Here is a 20,662-nt window from a genome sequence, read left to right as displayed (position 1 = left end):
ATGACCATTTATAATGACTTCAATATTTGGGCATGATTGGGCGGGCACATGTATTTTTTCATTAGAGAGTACCCAATTTAAAATAATTTGGATGATCATTTCTTATATAAACCTGACTCTTCATCTTTGTATGTCTGTACAGCACTCACATTAAAGTCGTCACACTAAACAATTTTAAACGTGATTTAACTCATGCCATATGCATAGACCATAGAGCGACGGTCTATATTCAAATGCTATTGATGAGTGCCACTGTGCACATGAAACGTGTCTCTGAGTAAATTCGCCCAATTGACAGATGTTTCCCTTCTTAATCGATAGTATTAGGATAGGCTTCAGGTGACTGAAGATTGACCTTAAAGACACGAGGAGATTTAACCACGCTTGTACGTGACTGTAAAACGCCCCCCTTTATACGTACATAACCCATAAACCCCTTATCAGATGTCTGCTACATGTGAATAATTTCCAGGACGAATGTTGACCACCCACACATTCGTCTTAATCCTTAAAACGAAAAATACAGATAACAACTTTCAAAGAAGAAATGGAGATTGGTGGACCGTAAGGTTATATTCATAAGCTAAGCAAACAGCTCGATGACTTTTGACAACTTTTTCGGCGAATTTTCTTTGGTTTGGCATTATTTTAAGAAAATTAAATATGCAAGACCACTTCTGAAGGTGGCTTTCCCGAAAAAAAAAAACAGCCAAGCATTCACCACTTATAGAGGGCGCTCGCAGTTGTAAGTGAAACTAGTGAAGAGGAGCCGTTTTAAAACCGTAGATATCATAATGGAATAATGTAGTACTCAGTACGCAGCTACAAAATGTAGAGGTGCTCTGTGTCAGCTCGAAATATCACTAAATAAGAGCACGTGTAAATTCATTCGGACGTTTTTTTTTTTGTTTTTTTTTTTTTTTAATAATGATTTCTATAAATTCCTCTCAACTATAAAAGAGGGGTTTCGTGATTTTTAAGATCTGAATTGGGAAAGATACATGTATATTTGCAGGATACATTGTTCACAGAAAATACGAATTTGGGACATTTGCAAATGCGCACAAAGGTTATATGATAAATGCCAAAATCAGGTACAAACGTCTGTTCGGGCTGTACATGTAGTCATAAACATACAGCTGTACGTTAAATTAAATACTATAATCTAAGTGGAATAGCTGTATGTTAAAATAAATAATATAGTCTACAGGAATTAGAAAATAAATCTAATATTTTCCCACTCAGCACGGTTAGAACGCTCTAGACCGGTTTGCGGGTAATAGTCCGGTGGCTTAAGGAAAAAATCGTGACACGGCGGATAAAAGCACCAAATTTGGCATGTAGTTACCTTTTGACATTATAAATCAATTTAGAGCCGTAGCCCTCTCAAACAGTTTACCGTTTGGTAAAAAATCCAAAATGGCCGCCAATTTATGGAATTCTATAGAAATATGTACATACCTTTGTTGATTTTTATCAAATAAATTATTTCCTCAGAGTTTTCCACACCCTTATTACCCATTTTATTCATATATGTCAGATAGCAAACAAGTTCCCTTGGACTTTTTGAAAAAATCCAAGATGGCTGTCATATGCCATACAAACAGCCATAGGAATACTAGTGCACAACTAATACCAGCTAGAAAGATACGTTGTCCACCATCAAATTAAAGTCTGTTTCTCAGATTTTTGTTACCCACATAATATATGTTTGTGGTGAGTAACTAACATGTATTCTTGGGCATTTTTAGAAAATCCAAGATGGCCGCCATATGTCATAGGAATACTTCTAGTATTACAAAGGGTTGGAACTAATGCCAGCTAGGAAAAACATAATTCATTATCAAGTTCAGTTTATTTATTCAGTGTTTTACGCATTATTATTACACTGTGATACATATCTAGCAGGTAATAAATGTGCATATTTGATCATTTAGAGAAAATCCAAGATGGCCATCATTGGCCATAGGAATACTACTGGAATTACAACTGCACGTCCATGGCTTTTCATCTACTACCAGGGTGAAATTGTGTTTGCTTATCAAGTTTTGCCCATCCTTATTAGTCCTATGATATATATCTGGTGGGTAAATAGTGTGCATCCTTGGATATTTTGAGAAAATCCAAGATAGCTTCAATTTGACATAGGAATACTAATGGGTGGGTTTCAATTGCTGCTAGAGAGACATATGGTTCACTATACAATTACATTCCCATGGGTTTGTTTAAAAATTTTTTTTTTTCATTCCATTTATTATTACCCCTATGATGTATACCTGGTTTGTAGCATGTGTGTATCTTTGGGTATTCTGAAAAAAAATCAAGATGTCTGCCTTTTGTCATTAGAATATTCGTACACATAATCAAATAATGCCAGAGACACACTGAGTACAATTTAAATGTAGTTAACTTTAGATCATTTTTAAATGTTTTTCATATGCTATTTATCCTTATGAAAGACTCTGTGTGTGTAGAAAGTGTATGTATCCTTGAGTACAATTCGGAGAAAACCCAAGATAGCTGCCAGTTGTCATAGGAATATATCATTCAAATGCACATAGGTGTCAATTAATGGAACAGTTCAGACATTGATTCCAACCTGAAATAAAGCCGTTCAAACATGTTGACATCCTTATTAACCTTACTCTATATAAATCTGGTGTGTAGCAAGTGTGCATCTTGCGTATTTGAGAAAATTCAAGATTGCTGCAATTCACAAAAGGATTAGTAGGCCTGCAGTCAACTACTTTGGATTCAATATAAAATGAATTTTGTTTCTCGGTATTTCTTTTTGGACTTTGAGATATCTATCTGGTGGGTAACAAGTGTGTACCCTTAAGTAATTTGAAAAAATATCATGATTACCCTCATTTGCCTTAGAAGTGCCTATTAAATCCAATGCACCAGTTTTCCTACGGGGAAAAGAAGGCCATCTTGGGGTGCTTTCCCAGAGATTTAGATCGATCTAGAGATTAAGATTTAGATCGACCTAACTCCATGGGGGTTCACGCTAAATTGCAGTCAGCCGAGCGGGCACCATAGTTAATTACCCCCTAACAGCTTTAAGTAGGCGGGACAGACGCTTAAGCCGACCAAGCTGACAGTAATCTAGTGAGACTCCCCACAGGGATAGATCGATCTAAAAATCTATGGAAATGGGGTGTTGGAATTCCCCAAAATGATCTAATATGGACATTAATTACCTAACAAATATGTATCATGGGTTAATAATAATAATAATAATAATAATAATAATAATAAACAGAATAACAACTGAATTCAGCTTCATTTTATATGGAAGCCTATCTCTCGCAGGTATTAACTGAACCCCACCTTCTATGGCTAGTGGCAGCCATTTTGTTTTGTTTTGTTTTCAAAAAGGATACACATAACATTCTCATCACATATATTATGTGGATTAAAATGATGTGGAAAATACTCAGAAACAAACCTAATTTATAAATTGATATTATATCTCCATGGCAGAAGAAGCCCTATGTGTATACTAGTATTCCTTTGATATGGCGGCCATCTTGGATTTTTCTCAAAATGCCAGATGATAAATGTTAGTTACTTACCACAAATATATAATTTGTGTAATAAGGCACTCAGAAACAAAATAAATTAGATAGTGGGCAATGTATCTTCCTATAGTTGGCATTAGTTGAAACCCTTGTACACGTTCTAGTATTCCTATGCCATGCGGCGGCCATCTTGGATTTTTCAAAAGGTCCAAGGACACTCTTTGTTATCTGACATATATGCATAATATGGGTAATAAGGATGTGGAAAACATTGAGAAAATACTTTATTTGATAAAAATCAACATAGGTATGTATATATTTCTACAGAATTTCACAAATTGACGGCCATTTTGGGTTTTTTGGCCAAACGGTAACTTTTTTCCGTGGGCTACGGCTCTAATTTGATTTAGTATGTCAAAAGGTACCCACATGCAAAATTTGGTGCTTTTATCCGCCGTGTCACGATTTGGCCATTTTTTTACCCTAAGCCACCGGACTATAAGGGGAAGCTCTAAGCTACTGAACAAGCTGTGCTGACAGGCTCTCGTAGTGGCGTAGGTTGATCTTAGCCAGAGATTCATCAATGGTGTAATAATAAATAATAATAATAAAATAAAAACGATGCTAATTGTTATAACATAATGAAATGAATGGATGAATTTACGAAAATATCTAAAAGAAACATTTGTAGCACTCTTTTTATTTGTACTTTGTTAATTAAGAAAAAAGTTTTCGAATCCGTCCCTTTGCGCTTGTGTCGGTCGACGCTACCACTAGCATAATAAAATGAACTTCACGTTTAACCCTCAAGAGACCAAGCTATTTTACTGACGGAAATGACCAAGTGGGGTCATCTATGACCCCATTATGCTCTGTACAGGGATCCTTATTATAAAAGGCTGTTGATGGTTTATCACACCTATACTACTCCCAGGATTTAAGACAAGTATTTTATAATGATCTAATGTAATAAGTATTTGGTAATAATACTTTTATTGCATGAGATAACCAAGCACAGATTTTAAGAACAACATTACACCGGTATTTAGACAGTCCTTGTCAGTTTCTACTTGCAGAAATATTTCTCTTTTTATTTGGCACACTAAATGAAAAAAAGTACATTACAAAATTACTTTGAGTAAAAATATTTTGACTTATGTTGAGATAGCATCCTGCTAACTTCAATAAGAATAATTAACTGACTTGCTGAGTAGGGAATACCCTAATGCTGGTAAGGAAGCCATACTACTCAGAACACATTCAATCAACCTACATGTATGTTACTACCACGTCTGTGTATAAAACAAAATCCACACAAACAATTTGTTAATATATGTATAATATGATGTCGACAGAATTCTTTAGATTTCCAAAATACCCGAAAATTGTAACCGTCAAAATGAGAGATCCAATTATGAGAACACGTTCCAACAAAGCTACTGAAATTAGATTCAGCGATGCACTGTTAGTAACACTTCAAGCACAATCTTCACAAACCACTTATTTGTGCCTATGTTTTGGGCACACTGGCTGGTTGCATGAAGCACATGCATGTGACATTTCCCTGTCAGTGTTGCTTGGGCAAAACATTTGAATTACATTTAAAAACTAATATTTAAAAGCCAATGCTTCTCTTTGGGGTCATAAATGACCCCACAAGAGTTCGTGATGTATACGCAATACTAATTGATTGATCCCTACAAAAAACTGTGAAAGTGTGTAGGATTAGTAGACTGACAAACTCATGCAAGGAAAGAAAATTCGAATAAAAAATAAAGAGATGGCACATTAAATCATATGGCTGGGGTCGTAAATGACCCCACTCGGTCACTTGAGGGTTAATTAGACGTTTGGGAAGTATTTTTTGGCAAAAATAATAATTGTCACAATTTTTCTATAATTTTATTCACTTTCCACTCCCCTTTGTTGTATTAGTAGAATACAAATATCTTGCACCATAGCGTATTCAAATTATTTAATCACGTGTGCAGCACACTGTAAAAAGGTACTTAATACCCCCGTCATATTTCCTTATTCTTCTTGATAAGCAACAACGGGTGGGCGTTAAGAGAGAACTTAAGCACAAAAACTGAGAGAGCATTATGAGTACCTTAGTATTTTAACAGATTTTGAGTATGAGGCGTATTCACAGTATTTACTGTATTTAATAAACTCTGTGTACATTTGTGTGCCTTTTACTTTGCACTAGTCACAAATCTTTGTTGCCATGTCCCACAATGGAAAATAAACTACTACTGCTAATACTACTTCTACCACTACTCTCCATATTAGCAACAAGTCTCCACCTTCATATCTGAGCGTTTTTAACTTAAAAGTTATCTATACCCATCCAGTCCGAGTCCTTAAAATTCCAGTCTCAGAAATATATCCACGGTGTGCCAGTAAGGGCACCTGCCCTGGGTATCACCTGAAGGGGGCACCACTGAGTAGTTTTTTATGAACACTTAAGCACCTTATGTTCCCATATGGGAACATCCTAAAAGCAATTTCAGTGCTTGCCGATGTCACTTTTTGCTCTAAACATGCCCCCGTGCCTTCACCAAACCTTCTGAAGCCACAATATTTGTCCATTTCTGTCACGACGCAGGGGAGTCCATGGCTGGAGGGGCACCCATAGGAGGCATCACTATAGACTTCAGTTTGGAATTTAGTTCTGCCACTGTGGCATCTTGCTTCTCCAGCATCTTGATGGTCTGAGCAAATCTTATAATACCTGTGAAATACAAATGTGTAAATCTTTTTTTAATTAAAAATAGTTCTGCAATTTACCTACTGATATGATAATTCATGAAATTACAACAGGTCCCATATTTTTAATGAAGTTTAAAGGTTTCAACAGCTTGAAATCATAAATTAATCGTCTAACTGATTTATTTCAATAGCACAAGCACTGACGTTACCTGCTGTTATGCATCAATTACTTTTAATTAAAAACCCCATTTACACTGGATGGTGGCCTTTCTGCATCACTGTGGTCATAGAAAGGAGGCACAAGCATCACTATGGTTGCAAAATGAATGCTCAATGATCGGCCAGTTGTTTTTTTTTTCTTCTTACACACAAACCGGGCCATACTATGTAACACAGAAAGGACACAGTCCAGTGTACGGGGCTTTTCCTAGTATATGTAATGCCAAAAACTGAGGACAAGGCCAACTTACCGTCTCCATCACCTGGAAAGCCATATCTCTGTATGACATCCATTTGGATCTGAGTGGCAACTGGGAACACCATCTGCATCACCTTCATCATGTCATTGCCTGCATTGTCCCTCGCCTCCTCCATTCGGACCTGATTCTCAGGAATGGTGAAGGTTTCTAGAATGTCCCTTAAAACAACTGGAAATGAAAAGAGATTTCTGGTACCTGAGGTTTAAAATTCCAAAGAAACATGATGGAACTGTTAGCCTGGAGCTAAGCCTGGGTTTTTTTTTTTTTTTTCAAAAGGCCCCAAATACCACAAAGTTTAGTACACTCATTCTGCGGTAGTGATCCCGTGATTTAATTTGCCTAACATGCTACTGTACATATATGTAGATCACCAAGAGCCAGTGCCCACTAGTGGTTTGCCTAAGTTTTCAATCTTAAATGCTTCTGTAGTTATTTGGGAGGAGAAAAACACCTGGTTTGACTGGGATCCGAACCCAGGACTCTTGCAAACCGTGCAACTGCTCCCAACTGAGCTACCGAGCCTGGGCCAATCCCAGCCGGCCTCTACATTTTGGCAGGTGGGGCCTCATTTCACCCTGTGCTAGAAATTATCCAGGCTTGATGTGATGTCACTTACAAATTATGTATGTATGTGGTGCCAGTTGCTATACTGCCAGAATGAAAAGAGAAAAGTGTTATTTACTGTAGTAACTAGTTTGGGAACAGAAACAAAATGACAATGAATAATTACGGATGGTATGTTTCAAAGTGACGAAGGACCCACAGTTACCCCAAGACGTGGATATTCATAGCCAAGAGAACTCGTGAGGCAGGGTGTTATGAAGCCTTACCTGCGGAAAGTTCCTTGCATGTTAGGCCGAAAACTGAGGCAAGGTAACGGCACTGTAACTTCTATTGCAAAGTTAAGGCAAAATTGACAGAGGCAACACCGCAATTCATCCACAAATTACCTTTCGCATCCTCTGTCGAAAATTCTTGAGCTGTAGCCATGACTGGATGGTAGCACTGTCGTGGCCAAGTTGATCAGTGACTCTTCTTTAAGTAATGTCACCAACTTTCGTATTTGTCTTGTACAGAAATACGGCAACATCAATAAACGGAAGTACAGATTTTTGGCAAGCTATAAAGTCAAATTGCTCTTGAATATAAAAGATCCTTCATGTCTCAATTTTACTATCTTATGCACAATATTCCCAGAAAAACAAGTTTTTAGATATATAAAACATGTTTCATTCAGTAGTAACCGTGTGTTCATCTTAATTTTTTTTATTATGATTTTCAACTTTGTTTGACATTTTACGCGCGTTAGTATCACACTCCGCCATTTTTACCCACGAGGATGCCGTCGATAGATACAGAGTAAGATTCAAACTCTATTTTAGCGCTTGATAATTTAAATGTTGTGACACGTTACAAATTTTCACGTTTATGTTACATAATTCTTCATTTTTGTAATGTTTTAGCACGTCAATCAGCTGGGCTGACCAAGTAGAAGCCGGCGAAGAAGGTAAGTCACTTTTAATTTTTGCCATATGGCATGTCTTCATTTCTCTGTTTTGACCGGTTTGTTTAAGATGTCACACTCTCGATAACTTGTTTGCCTTTGCATTATTCGTTTTGACCATGTTTTCCTCCACATCCGTCCTATTATTTGTCTTGTGGTTTTCTGCAATCCCTTTACTGTCAGTGTCGGCGCCGTTAGTGATGGATTCGTGTTACTGAGTGTATCCAGATTCTCCAAACTGGCATCATTTAATTCTTTTGTGTCAAAAAGCCACATGTGCTTTGTTATTATGTTGCATATTTTATTCACAAGTTTGATTTGGTTTTATTTATTAGAGATTGTTTTATGTTTTTCACCCTAAGTGACAAGTCACTGATCAGTGACATGTCAAAGGGCATGTTAAATTATTGAGTGCATTGCAGTGTGAAAATGTAGGAAGAGAAAGATGTCTGTAATTTCTGTCGCTTTAATTCAGATGATCTTCCACCTCCATCTGAAGATTATGATGAGGCAACTGGTATTAAGAAAGTCACAGAGTACAAGATTAATGAAGATGGGAAGAAGGTGAAGGTAAGAGAAAAATTAATTTCAAGCAGCAGATGTGCACACATGCACTGATTGCTGATACTTTATTATAAAAAATAGGGTACCGTGATATTAATTTCATTGTTTTGAAGTTTTATCAACAAAGCATTGTATGAAAATATTTTTTCACAGTTGATGTATGTCTTTTTATTCAAAAAATTCCAAGTAACAAGACAATATTACTTAAAATAATTCATGGTGTTGATTCAGAAGTTTTAGAAAGTTTGCCTTTATTTTGGAAAATTTAATGTTCTGAGTACTTGTGAGTGAAAAATAACAAATCATTAAAAGTTAGAATATTGCAGAAAGTCAGTTGTTTTAAAAAATAGTAATATGTGATTGTATGCAAATGAACCCATTTATATCGTATGTTAGGTTGTCAAGACATACAGAGTGGAGACACGCAGAGTGTTCAAGACCATTGCCAAAAGAAAGGTATGCACTGCATGTCTTTGTTTAATCTCCCTTCATACCATGTGGAAATGCTTCTGAAAATATTGAATATTAAATAATACATTAATGCAAAATGCACGTTGTCTGGGTCTTTTGTTCTTGATATTCTCCAAATTATAAGTCAGCAATGTGTAGGTGAAATCCACTCGTTGTGCATCCATCAATATTGTAATTAACCCATGCAATGTTTTTTTTTTTTTTTTTTTTTTTTTCATTGAATAGTAATTTATTTTTTATAAGGTAAAGAATAAAAAAAGCACTGCCATTAAAAAAAAAAAGAGGTAGATTCGATAACCCTTTCTGAGTCTACATGGTCAAGTTTTTTTTTTAATTTATTTTTCATTTTATTTATTTATTTCATTTTAGACTTGGAGGAAATTTGGTTTAGCTGCCAATGACCCCCCTGGCCCCAACCCGGCCAACACAGTGCTAGGAGAGGAGGTCTACATGGTGTTTGTACACAATAAAGAGGTATGTGGACCATTTTAGATGTTGTGCCTTTTTTTGTCCAGGAACGAAATAGTAATAGCCACATTTTTCTGTATGATTGAAGCAAATTTTAGATATTCTGCTATCACAGTGGGTAGCTGGGGTGAATATTTTGCATGATTGTGGACCAACATTCTAGCTTATTTACAGCTGAGATTTTGCCTTTCAGAAAAATGCATTTGTGCTTTAAGCATTGGGTTTCCAGTGACTTGATGTTGAATATGTTCAGTTTTTACCAAGATGTTATTTAAGATGTGCTTTTGGAAACATCTCCTACACATATTATTTTATCAGGGTGTATATTTTCATTATCTTTCACAAGTAAGAGGTGGACTTTCAAACTGTTGTGTATTTTCTTTTCGTATTTTATATCAGTAATCATATACACTGTGTTATGATACCTTAATTTCTAGGTACAAGATGACAGTGAGGAAGATCCTCTGGCCAAGTTAAAGGGACAGAAACTGGTCTCCTGTCGTATTTGTAAAGGTGACCATTGGACCACAAAATGTCCTTATAAGGACACACTTGGTCCTATACAGGTAGGCACATATATGTGAGCTTGAAAAGTCCTGAAGAAAAAAATATATTTTTCCTTTGAAGATAGTTTTTGGTATGTGATATTTGTTGTATTCTTTATAGATAAGAAATAATTTACTACCTACTATGTTGTAGTCTAAGAAAAGATTAATTTTATAAAACACTGGCAGTACACGTGGCTTTGGTCCCAATCAGTCTCGTCTGTCTTATCTGCCGGAGCTGGCACATGAATGCACTTACTCCAATACAATACCCAGAAGCAGTATAACCTCTCTGATTCTTTAGTTACTATTATTATTATTATTATTTTAGGAAACATTAGCAGAAGGAGACAAGGCTCCAGGAGACTCCTCTCAGCCAGCACAGCCTGCACCAGTCCCTCCTCCCAAAGTGGGAGGCAAATATGTACCTCCCAGTCTTAGAGAGGGGGCCAAGACAGGCAAAGGAGACTCCATGCTGCCCAATAAAAGAGGAGGTAGTTATAACGCTGAAATATGATAATTTCATACAAGGTTTTTCCCAGGATTGGGGGTACAGGCCGTCCAAAATTACCACGGGTGACCTGTAATTTCCTGAAAAATTTAGGGAGTCCAAGTATGCCTAAAGCCATCATTTATCCAAAAAAATCCATAAGCCATCCAGCCATATTTGAAAACGTAGGCCGTTCAGTTACGCTGGTGGCCATCCTACCAGCATCATCATATTGTTAATAAACTAGTCAGTTTATAGATCAGCAGCAAAATCTTTTGAATGAATATCCTATTTCTGACCTATCCTTTTGGAGTTGGGTTGTGAACTAGTAAAGCAACAACAGCAAAGCAAAAAAGTTTGGTAGATGTAAACGGGTAAACATCAAGTGTTGTATAACTCATTTATTGGTGAGATTGAATTCATTTTCTCTTTAGAACAAAAAAGGGAAGGCAATAAAGAAAAAAACTTATTTTTAATTAAATTCCTCAATTAAGAAATATTCTCACAATAAAGTGAATGTAAAAGGAAATTTTGGCAATATATACTTCATAAATTAATATATTTTCTCAATCTTTTCCCAGATGAAGCTGCAACGATCAGAGTGACCAATCTTTCGGAAGACACACGGGAAGCAGATCTTCAAGAATTGTTCCGGCCATTTGGAGCAATATCCAGGATATACCTGGCAAAGGATAAAAATACAGGGCAATCAAAGGTAGGGTAACAGCCTTGGAAATGTCTGTATTAAATTATTGTATGAATTTTTAAATTAAAGAACTAAAAAAAATCAATGCTCACAAGCTGGAATAGTTCATTTGATATGTTGCAGCTGTTTGTTTTGTTATTTTTGATTAACAGTACTCTAAAGCATTTCCAAAAATTGCAGTTTAAATAGGCAACATAACAACAGAAAATGCCTTTACATTTGCTGTGATCATCTTATTAAATTGGTGTGTGGTGTAAGAACGGCTAGATGGCTAGCGTTTTTTAAAACTCCTCAATCAGTTTTTACTTTATGTGTAACGAAGCATGTCTTTGTCTTCAGGGTTTTGCCTTTATAAATTTCCACCGAAGAGAGGATGCTGCTCGAGCTATAAAAGGAGTGTCTGGATTCGGTTATGACCACTTGATCTTGAAGGTTGAATGGGCAAAGTGAGTATAGGGTATACATATTGGAATATGGTTGAGGCCAGGGTGTTTTCATGTGGGTAAATATTGTATGTGTGTGTCAGGGGAGGGGGAAGGCGTGTATCTAAAGGCAAATTAATGAAAGAAGTAAATCTGATGGACTTGTTTGCCAAAATATTTCCGATAAAGAAATGGGGTATTTCCGGTCATTTTTAAACAAAAAAAATATTAATGTTAATATGAAACTTTACATAATTGCAGTTTTTATGTTGCATGTAAGAAAACAAGTTGTTGATCTGGATAGTTTATCCCTGCCTTTGATATTTAAGAATTTAATGCTTGAAAATATTTTGCCAGATAAGGGATCAATAGGTATTTATTTATTGAACAATACCTGATTGTTTTACAGTGAACCACTTTTCAGTAAAGGATAATAACAGGCTCATGTTATTTCCTGATAATTCATGAGGTTGATTATGTCCCAACAATACCTGTGGTTTTCCCTTGAAATGCTGTCTGCCCATTTTTGTCTGTACAAGCAAAATTTTTAATCCTAGAATCCTTGATGTCTGTTTGTCTTAGGGCTGGTGGATTGAATTATCAGGCAATTTAAAAGTGGAAAACTCCTTCCTGCTTCAACCACACATTTTGTTTGTTAATGAAATATTTCTTTTGATTGTGGAAAGTTGAAATGACAGGTTTCAAATTGTGTGCCCATTAGCCATCTTCCAAATGAGAGGTGTCATAAATCAACACATTTATTGATATTTTTGAGATGTTCTTCTTGAAATATATTGTGGTTGAATTGTTCACATTTGGGGTAATTGTTCTGCTGACTAAATCCTTTGATTAATTGATGTAATATCATAAAACTTTTTACAGCTTTGCACTGATTGTTCTGTTTTGTAAGGACATTTCTGAATTTGTCACCTAGCTGAAGTTTCCAATATTTTGGCATATATGGTCTTGTCTGTAGGGAAAGGAATAGAAGGCAGCTTAGCTATATTTTAACATATCTGGATAGAAATGAATTGTTACGGCAAATTTTATGTTCCCAAAATGTATTTGAATCAAAATTGAAGAACAGTATTTAATTGTCAGAACAGAAGGACATTGTTTGTACAAATCAAGTGTGCAAACAATGATCAGAGATAGTGTTATGATTTGAATGATAAAATGAATATTATCAATAATTGCCAATTAAGCCAATAATGTACAATATAAATAAGGTTGACGTTGATGCTGACATTATATAGTGTGAGGATTGAACACGTATTAGCTGGTGAACTTGATTTTCCTCTTAAATTTCCATGCTGCGTTTCTACTGAATGATATATATATATATATATATATATATATATATATATATATATATATATATAGTGGTGGGGGATGTATCTTCTTTATGCTGCCTCATTTGATGTCTTTTTCAGCATACGTTTAATATTTTGTTTATTTTTTAATTCATAATTTATGTCCATTATTTGTTTGTTTGTATGACATAATCACTCCTTACCTGACAGTGACAAATTTTGTTTCTTTCTTGCATGACTCTTTTCTAATCACAATATATTTGGAGTGCATAATCTCCAACCTTATATAATGCATTGGTATTATAAATGTTGGAAACAACTTCTAGCAACAGTTTATTGCTCTGTATACATATATTGATTTAACCGTTTGAGCCACAGTAAGAAACGACTGGTATTTTACTGAGCTGGCAAATGTAATTGCTTAGGGTCATTCCGCCGCGCTGCGGTTACTAAAAACTTCCCCTGCTTCAAAGATTGACAAATTGCTGGTTTAATTAAATGGTTGTTTTGTCTGGCGATCCCATCACCGCTGTCTGTTTTGCGCCACGTTCGATTACAATTAAGTGATCAATAAAAGGTGCGGGTTACTTCTGAAAGAGATGCCAGACCTTATTGCTGTGTGAATGTCATGGAATGATGGTATTAACCCTGCAACATCAACAGCTGAAAAAAAAAAAGAAATTCAGGATGTAGTGTAAAAGTCGATTCAAAAGTATTTCAGGAAAATCCATTATATCATAGTATAGTTTTAAATCAGTCGACTGGGATTGGGGGAGTAATAAAGGACTTGGTAATAAGTGTTTTTCCAGATGTTTTGGTCGTTTATTTAGCGTAGAGATTTTCTTGGAGCCTTATTTGTAATTTCTAGAAAGCTGCTTTGCTTTGCATGAATTGTAGAAATTTTTCACTGAATGTGTTTATAATTTACATTTAAATATTAAATAAATATAATATCATGTGGTTTGATTTGATTCGTGATTTTATTAGAGGAGATTCAAACTGATAGTAAGTTTGTCTTTGTTTGAACGCATTTCAATGCACAGGTCCGTAGCCGGGGAGGAAAAATGTTGGGGGGGGGATCAAACAAACGAACCTCCCTTGTTGTCGGGAAAATATGCGCTCTAGTAAATTATTGATCTAAGTACACGAATTACGTGGTTAAAACGTCCACTTTCTCACAACCGCCCGCCCCCCCCCTCCCCCTCTTTCCTGTCTTTTGAAAATGCTGCCTACGGGCCTGATGTATAAAAGTAATAAACGTTCATTTGTCCTTGTTTGAACTGCTTTTATTGCATACAAGTAATAAAACTTGTTGTTTATTATTTCAGACCGTCGGGCACACAGTGAGTGCAGTTAAACTGAAGAGATCTGCTTACTATGGCATCTTCCAATTTGCGGCAACTTCAAAGACATTCGCAGTCATTTATTTTCTTCATTTATTATCTTCAAGTACATTGACAAAATTACATTTTTCGTAATACTAGGCGTAAAAGAATAAATGTGTAAGATTATTCAGATTATTCATTAATTTAAATGGAACCAAGTGAGTACGGATACACAGGAATAGTTTTTTCCTTTGTTTTTGGATGAAATCGCAGTCCTCCTCATTAAGTGCATTGCTAACTCTTGTACTTGAAACACATTTCCCCAAGGAAGATACTTTGTACAAGAAAATTAACTCGAGGCCGAAGAAAAGGAAAATTTGTGTAAAGCTGTAACATCATAGGATGACTTTGGTGAGAGGATCCTTGGTTCTCTATATCGCATCATTATCGCTAAAGTGAGTTTGTTTCTACTAAGACAAATGAATTTGGCGAAAAGTAACTCGTATTTGCGCCAATTTTTTTCCAAATAAATACGGGACTTTGAAATTAATGTCTTATCATAATAGCACCTTGCTGTTGGCACTCTAATGCATTTTATGGTGAGGCCCGCATTGAAAGAATGTACGATCTAGACCTGCGTACTTGAGCCCAAAAATAAAGAAATATCTAGGAATTTATCGTTTTTTTTTTTTAACTTATTAGTAGAATACTTGTGAAGGAGTGAAACGTCGAGTGGTCACGTGATCAGATAGGAAGAAAGTCCAGTATTGACTGATCCAAAATAATATCATATTCCTTGCTCTTTCTTTATTGATATTACTTTAAAAAAAGCGAATTAGGCAATTAACGCCACTGATATTGGAGAACAAATGCTTTAATAATCTAAATATTTTTCAGAATAATGTTATATTACGTAATATATTATAATAGTGTTAAATATAGATAAAATAAAACTTTGTTAGTATGGCATCTTTCTTCTCGCCCCCAAAAATATGCAGTCGCAAAAGAAATAAATTGCCGTTGGGGTTTCTGCAAATTACGTCGGAATGACCGTTACTTCGTTATGGGATGGAGTTATTAACTCGTGCTACTTCAATCCTATCGTCTTTTATTGTCCACGTTAATGGTCCATTTAATGGCAGTTGACATTTTACTTGCCCTTTTTGGATCTCACTCACTACATGGTTTCAATTTGATCAGTGTCACTATAGAATTTGATTAGTGCCTGGCGTTTCTTTCATTTTCCTAGTCATCCCCCACTAGCGGTTTTTAAATCGTAAATTAAGGTTTTTCTGCATATTGCTGTTTTTTTCATTCCTTTTTTTTTCACTTTCCACAACAGATAAAATTTATTTAAATGGCTTTGTCCGTTTATTACTTCGGATTTTACATTTTATATTTGAGTTCTATTAAGGCTGTTCAATCAACTGAAGTTTTTATGCATTTTCTAGTTCAGAGATGATGACAAAATTTCCAAAATGAAAATGAAATACAAATGACGAAATTTAATTCACACTATTAAATCATAACGCGTGACCTTGACTGAGGCATATTAGCGTGTGACCTTGACTCGAACAACTTGGAAATGTCCGGTTTCCATACTGGGGAAACTTAATCAAAACAAGTAGATTAACTTAAACGCTTTCATTGCAGTCGATACATTAATAGAACCGGTTTTATAAACCAGAAAATCTTTTCAAACTTTAGTCACGCACGCCCGTGACTGGCGACAATATGTATCACGGTCAAAGAAGTTTTACCGGAGAAATTCCAACTCAACGTATTTGTCCAGCTCAATTACCGGTAAGTGGGGTAACGGTCGATATTTGGCTTTAAATGCCCAGAGTGCGATTATTCTTGGGTCTATTGTGCACCAACGTCTTCGTAACATGATGTAGCGGTCTCTTTTTACCGCCGCTTACCTTGTCCTGTACAAATTTACCTCGCTTGGCTAAACCAGGGAATTATATTGGATATAATTCCCTGGCTAAACTTGTCCCAGATTGTTTTCCCACGATGAAAAATATAAGCGAAACTGTTATTATGATCGAAGAAGTTTATTTCATATGCAATATGTATGCTAGTATATCTGTAAAGGTTATGAAAAAAAGGACAGATATACGTACAGTATTCCATTTGAGAAATGTTAAAAAGAGGCCAATCTTACTTCAAAATATGAAATGTAAAATTCTAAGTAATAAACAGACAAAGCCATTCAAAGTAAATTTTATCTGCAGTGGCAAGTAAAAAACAAAATTTAAAAAAAACTTTAATTCAATCTTCAAAACTGTTGTTCATTGTAAGTTATTTTTCTTCAAATTCTAAAAATTACGTTTAGATGACTTAAGTTTAAATATTAGTTGCTCGGTATTTATACATGTCACTCCGAGTTCGTGTCATCGGTAGTGGTGGGTTCCTTTTTCATAGAATAAAATTATGTTGTGAATGAGGAATAATTGAATAAACACAAGCAAACTTTCCCCAAAGCTGCTTAACTTTTGTAAAGAAATAAGATCGGCGCATACAATGAAGCTCGGAAGAAGATGGAGACAAGAGACGCAAATAAGTCGATGCCTCCAGACATCCCCAGATAGTAACTCGTCTGGGCACTAACCTGTCGGGTGCTGTTTTGCGAAATGAATTAAACGAAATATAACAAGGAATGGTAATAGTCAAGAAATCGATTTGCAAGAGGCAAAAATGGTACAAAACACTGATGGCTATATAAAGCGGTTATTTTCCCATAAATTACCATATTCAAACAGGATACATTATTTCAATGCCTTTACAATAAAGGCACAAATACACCTACGCTACAGACCAAAAAGAAATGAAAGGGAACAAGGCACGTGTATTTTAAAAATGACAACCCATGGTTTTTCGAAGACCGGAAGGAGGGATGGCGCGCGGATTTGTGTTTGCTCAGAGATTAATAACAAAAACCTCCCACTGATCAATAATTGTCCTTGTTTTATGTCGACTAAATCATATTGTGAGGAAGTGCAAGGAAACCAAATGCGCGTATAAAGTATAAAGGGAAATCAAAAATCATCAGTAAATATTATTCGATTTCCAGAATAAGCATTATGATTTGATTGCTGTAGGAAATTGACGTCTGTTTCAGGAGACAAGCCTTTTTCTGTGCCAAAATGACGTGGGAATTGTTGATTTACTCAGGGAGACATGTTACAAATAGGAAGATATGAAAAGTTGAGAGATTTTCTCATACAATAATTGGTCTTACCATACGAGCAAATATTAAATAATAAAATCAAGGAATTCAGCGCAAGGGTAGCTGGATAAATGATTAATCTGAATGCCTTTTTCTCTATAACTTTTAAACTGCCCCAAAAGACCAGTGGCGGATTTAAGGGGGACCTCTTGATATAAGAATTTTGAAGAGCTGAATCGTAGTTCTAAATACGAAATGGCACCATTTGCCCTTCAAGATACCGAACCCGACACCAAGGGGCAAGGGTTGGCGTCGCATCCGAGGCCTGCCGTTCTTAAAAAACTGGACAGTAAGGAAGTGTTACATTTCATGATTGATTGCATTTAAGGGAGCATCTGCTAGAGCTGTAACATTCTTATCCTTTCATTCCTTTTATGCACACTGAGGTGAATTTTTCTTCATGACAAGTGAGATCACACCCGCCATAGTGAATTCAGTATCTTTCAGTATTTTTCTTGAGATTTTTAAAGCATTTTTGCTGTTCTGCATGACACACAACTGCATTCATTCACTTGTGCTGCTCTTAATTAAGAGTCAATCTAACAATTTCCGATTTAAGGTCGTCTAAGAAAATTGGCCCGCGAAGAAGTTGTCGACACATTTTATTATCCGAAGCAACTTTGTGGTCGTGACTTGTCTGACTTTCTTTCTTTTTTTCTTTTCTCAGTATTCACATTTGTGGAAGTTTTGTTTTCCGCTTGAATTAATTCCTGAAGTCTTCTAATGTCTGAATGCGGCACTGCATGAAATTTGTAAACACATCTATCAAGCGACACCAGGACGAAGCCGGCTTTTCACTTTGGTCAAAAGCAGACGTTGTGTGGAACGCTCAACCCTCGTGGGACCGGTACATTAACCCGTACGTAGCTTGAGGCGAACGCCGGACGTGGCAGCTCATTTCATTAGCGACTGTGAACTGTTTTATGGCATTTCAGTCATAGTTTCTGCTTTGTGTTCTCTTTAGAGAACCCCCATATAATCATTTGGCACTCACTGCTTTACGTGGTTTAATTTAACCAGACCAGGCCCCAGTCTCACAAAAAAAAGTCAGTTCCCTGGCTTATTTGACTAGGATTTCCACGAGAGTGCTGTTACACTGCTACTGATAGGGTAAAATGTGCCCATGTGACTATGTAACCTCGGTAATTTAAATTTTAAAAAACGTTCTCTGACTAAGAAGTTAGAAGACTTAGAACTTAAAAGTTCTTAGTCAGAGAACTTTTTTTTCTGTGAAACCAGGGCCCGAATATCAGCAGCAACTTCGATTGCGTGCCAAGAAAACTAATTTCATGTTCTTTTCAGTCCTGAAGCACCGATCTGTGTAAGACGAACAGTCGTGGGATTAAATTGCAAAAAAAAGGAATATTGTCTTGAATGGTAATTTTTTATATACATGCTCGATTTTTGTAGCGTTTCTCAACTGAATGCTTGGTAATGGGATAGTATAGGAAATAGAAGATACAGAAATGAAAAAAGATTTTCTGCTCTGCTACACAAAGCCTGGGTTTATTAGATTGTCTCTACCACAAACTCCGTACTGGATGAGTGTTATTAAAGTAGCTAAAGTTTTTTTTCATTTTTGAAAGTTATTTTCAATGTTGCCGAGGCACAGGCACCCCTAAACTGACAATGACACTGAAACATAGCAGTAAAAAGTTTTTATTTCAAATTGGAAGGAAAGTTTTGTGTATTTGTTATGATAAATCCGACTGACGAAAGGTCATACGATTGTGATGAAATAAGTTGATTCATTGCAGTATTAATAATTGGAAAAATTAATTGATTTGCTACGCAACATTAATTCATTGATAGATTAATAACAGCTGAAACCTTTAATAGTAACTTCACAAAGAAATCGGTTTAAACGCTAAAATTTCTTGTTTATGAAGCCGTGTTGCCCTTCCACATGTCCGTTTGCCAAAAAGTCCAAATACTTTGTCCACTTGATAAAGTCGACGTTGAACTAGTATTGGACTAAGAGCGCTTAACATACGACTGACTCATAGTAAATCGCAACTGACATGCCTCAATTGGCCATCATCCCCACTGACAGTAACTATCATTATTAATTTCATCGCAAATTGCTTTTTCAACTTTTTAATTAAAAACCCGGTATAAAACGGGGTAAGCAGTATTTAATATTTTTTGTAAAACGCATCTAAGAACGCATTCAGAACAGCGAACTAATAACAGATCTGATGATCAAATATGGTCACCCACCAAAAAGCTTGCCGCTTAATTCCCGATTAGGGTCTAAATAGATTCCTGCGGGGATTACTCAACAAGCATTCAAGTGGGTCGGCCATACTTGATCCGTGGATCTGTTAGTCCGCTGTTTTGAATGCGCTGTAACACCCCATTTCCATAGATTAGATCGACCTACTTTAGATCGACCTAACTCCCTGGGGGTTCACGCTAAATAGCTGTCAGCCGGGCGGACACGAAAGTTAGTTACCCCCTTAAAGCTTGTAGTAGGCCGGACGGACATTTAAGTCGGATTATCTGAAAGTAATCTAGTGAGACTCCCCGCGGGGATAGATCGATCTAAAATCTATGGGAATAGAGCCTAAGACGGCTAAATTTCGGCAAGTTCCAGCCTGTCCGCTCTTTAAGGCTCTGTCACGTATAAGGATCATATATGGCATGAATTATACATGTGTATGCACAACTTTGAGCGTATAAAATCACCCTCTTTCCAGCGTATATATAATTGAAGATTGAACTTGTTTTTCTACATGCTCAGAACATTTCGTCTCCATCCAGGTTTCGAACGCACACTAAGCTTTACCTCCGCATTCGAGACGTGAGTGTAACGTAAGTGTAACGAAGCCCTGCGTTTGTTTGCATGTGGCCAATTTTTGTCATATGCCACTGCTATACGCTAGGTGGGCCTTTACACTGACCGTG

The 20,662-nt window shown here is 36.1% G+C and overlaps 2 protein-coding genes across 2 annotated transcripts; one reads left to right on the top strand and one right to left on the bottom strand.

The window, feature by feature from the left end:
- Nucleotides 1-5,410: 5,410 nt before the first annotated feature.
- LOC106180623 (protein C10-like) lies at nt 5,411-7,855 on the bottom strand. The gene is made up of 3 exons (XM_013564647.3): nt 7,666-7,855; nt 6,707-6,883; nt 5,411-6,258 (listed from the first exon to the last, which is right to left on the bottom strand). Exons 1-3 carry the CDS (start codon nt 7,703-7,705, stop codon nt 6,122-6,124), a joined length of 354 nt encoding a protein of 117 aa, XP_013420101.2. The 5' UTR covers nt 7,706-7,855; the 3' UTR covers nt 5,411-6,121.
- A 124-nt stretch (nt 7,856-7,979) lies between these two features.
- LOC106180612 (eukaryotic translation initiation factor 3 subunit G-like) lies at nt 7,980-15,069 on the top strand. Its single transcript, XM_013564634.2, has 10 exons — nt 7,980-8,074; nt 8,179-8,222; nt 8,695-8,789; nt 9,180-9,239; nt 9,624-9,728; nt 10,160-10,288; nt 10,599-10,761; nt 11,339-11,472; nt 11,803-11,909; nt 14,527-15,069. The coding sequence occupies exons 1-10, from the start codon at nt 8,055-8,057 to the stop codon at nt 14,543-14,545; spliced, it is 876 nt and encodes a 291-aa protein (XP_013420088.1). The 5' UTR covers nt 7,980-8,054; the 3' UTR covers nt 14,546-15,069.
- The last annotated feature ends 5,593 nt before the right edge of the window (nt 15,070-20,662 follow it).

The sequence above is a fragment of the Lingula anatina genome, chromosome 3 (genome assembly GCF_051362555.1).
Source record: "Lingula anatina isolate TDL-2025a chromosome 3, LinAna3.0, whole genome shotgun sequence".
NCBI lineage: Eukaryota > Metazoa > Brachiopoda > Lingulata > Lingulida > Lingulidae > Lingula > Lingula anatina.
This window is presented reverse-complemented; position numbering and strand designations above follow the sequence as displayed.

Coding starts and splice junctions, on each gene's coding strand:
- LOC106180612 (XM_013564634.2), top strand. CDS start 8,055: ATGCCGTCGATAGATACAGA. Junction 8,075..8,178: donor ATGCCGTCGATAGATACAGA/GTAAGATTCAAA, acceptor GTAATGTTTTAG/CACGTCAATCAGCTGGGCTG. Junction 10,762..11,338: donor GCTGCCCAATAAAAGAGGAG/GTAGTTATAACG, acceptor ATCTTTTCCCAG/ATGAAGCTGCAACGATCAGA.
- LOC106180623 (XM_013564647.3), bottom strand. CDS start 7,705: ATGGCTACAGCTCAAGAATTTTCGACAGAGGATGCGAAAG. Junction 6,884..7,665: donor TTCGACAGAGGATGCGAAAG/GTAATTTGTGGA, acceptor TTTCATTTCCAG/TTGTTTTAAGGGACATTCTA. Junction 6,259..6,706: donor CTTTCCAGGTGATGGAGACG/GTAAGTTGGCCT, acceptor TGTATTTCACAG/GTATTATAAGATTTGCTCAG.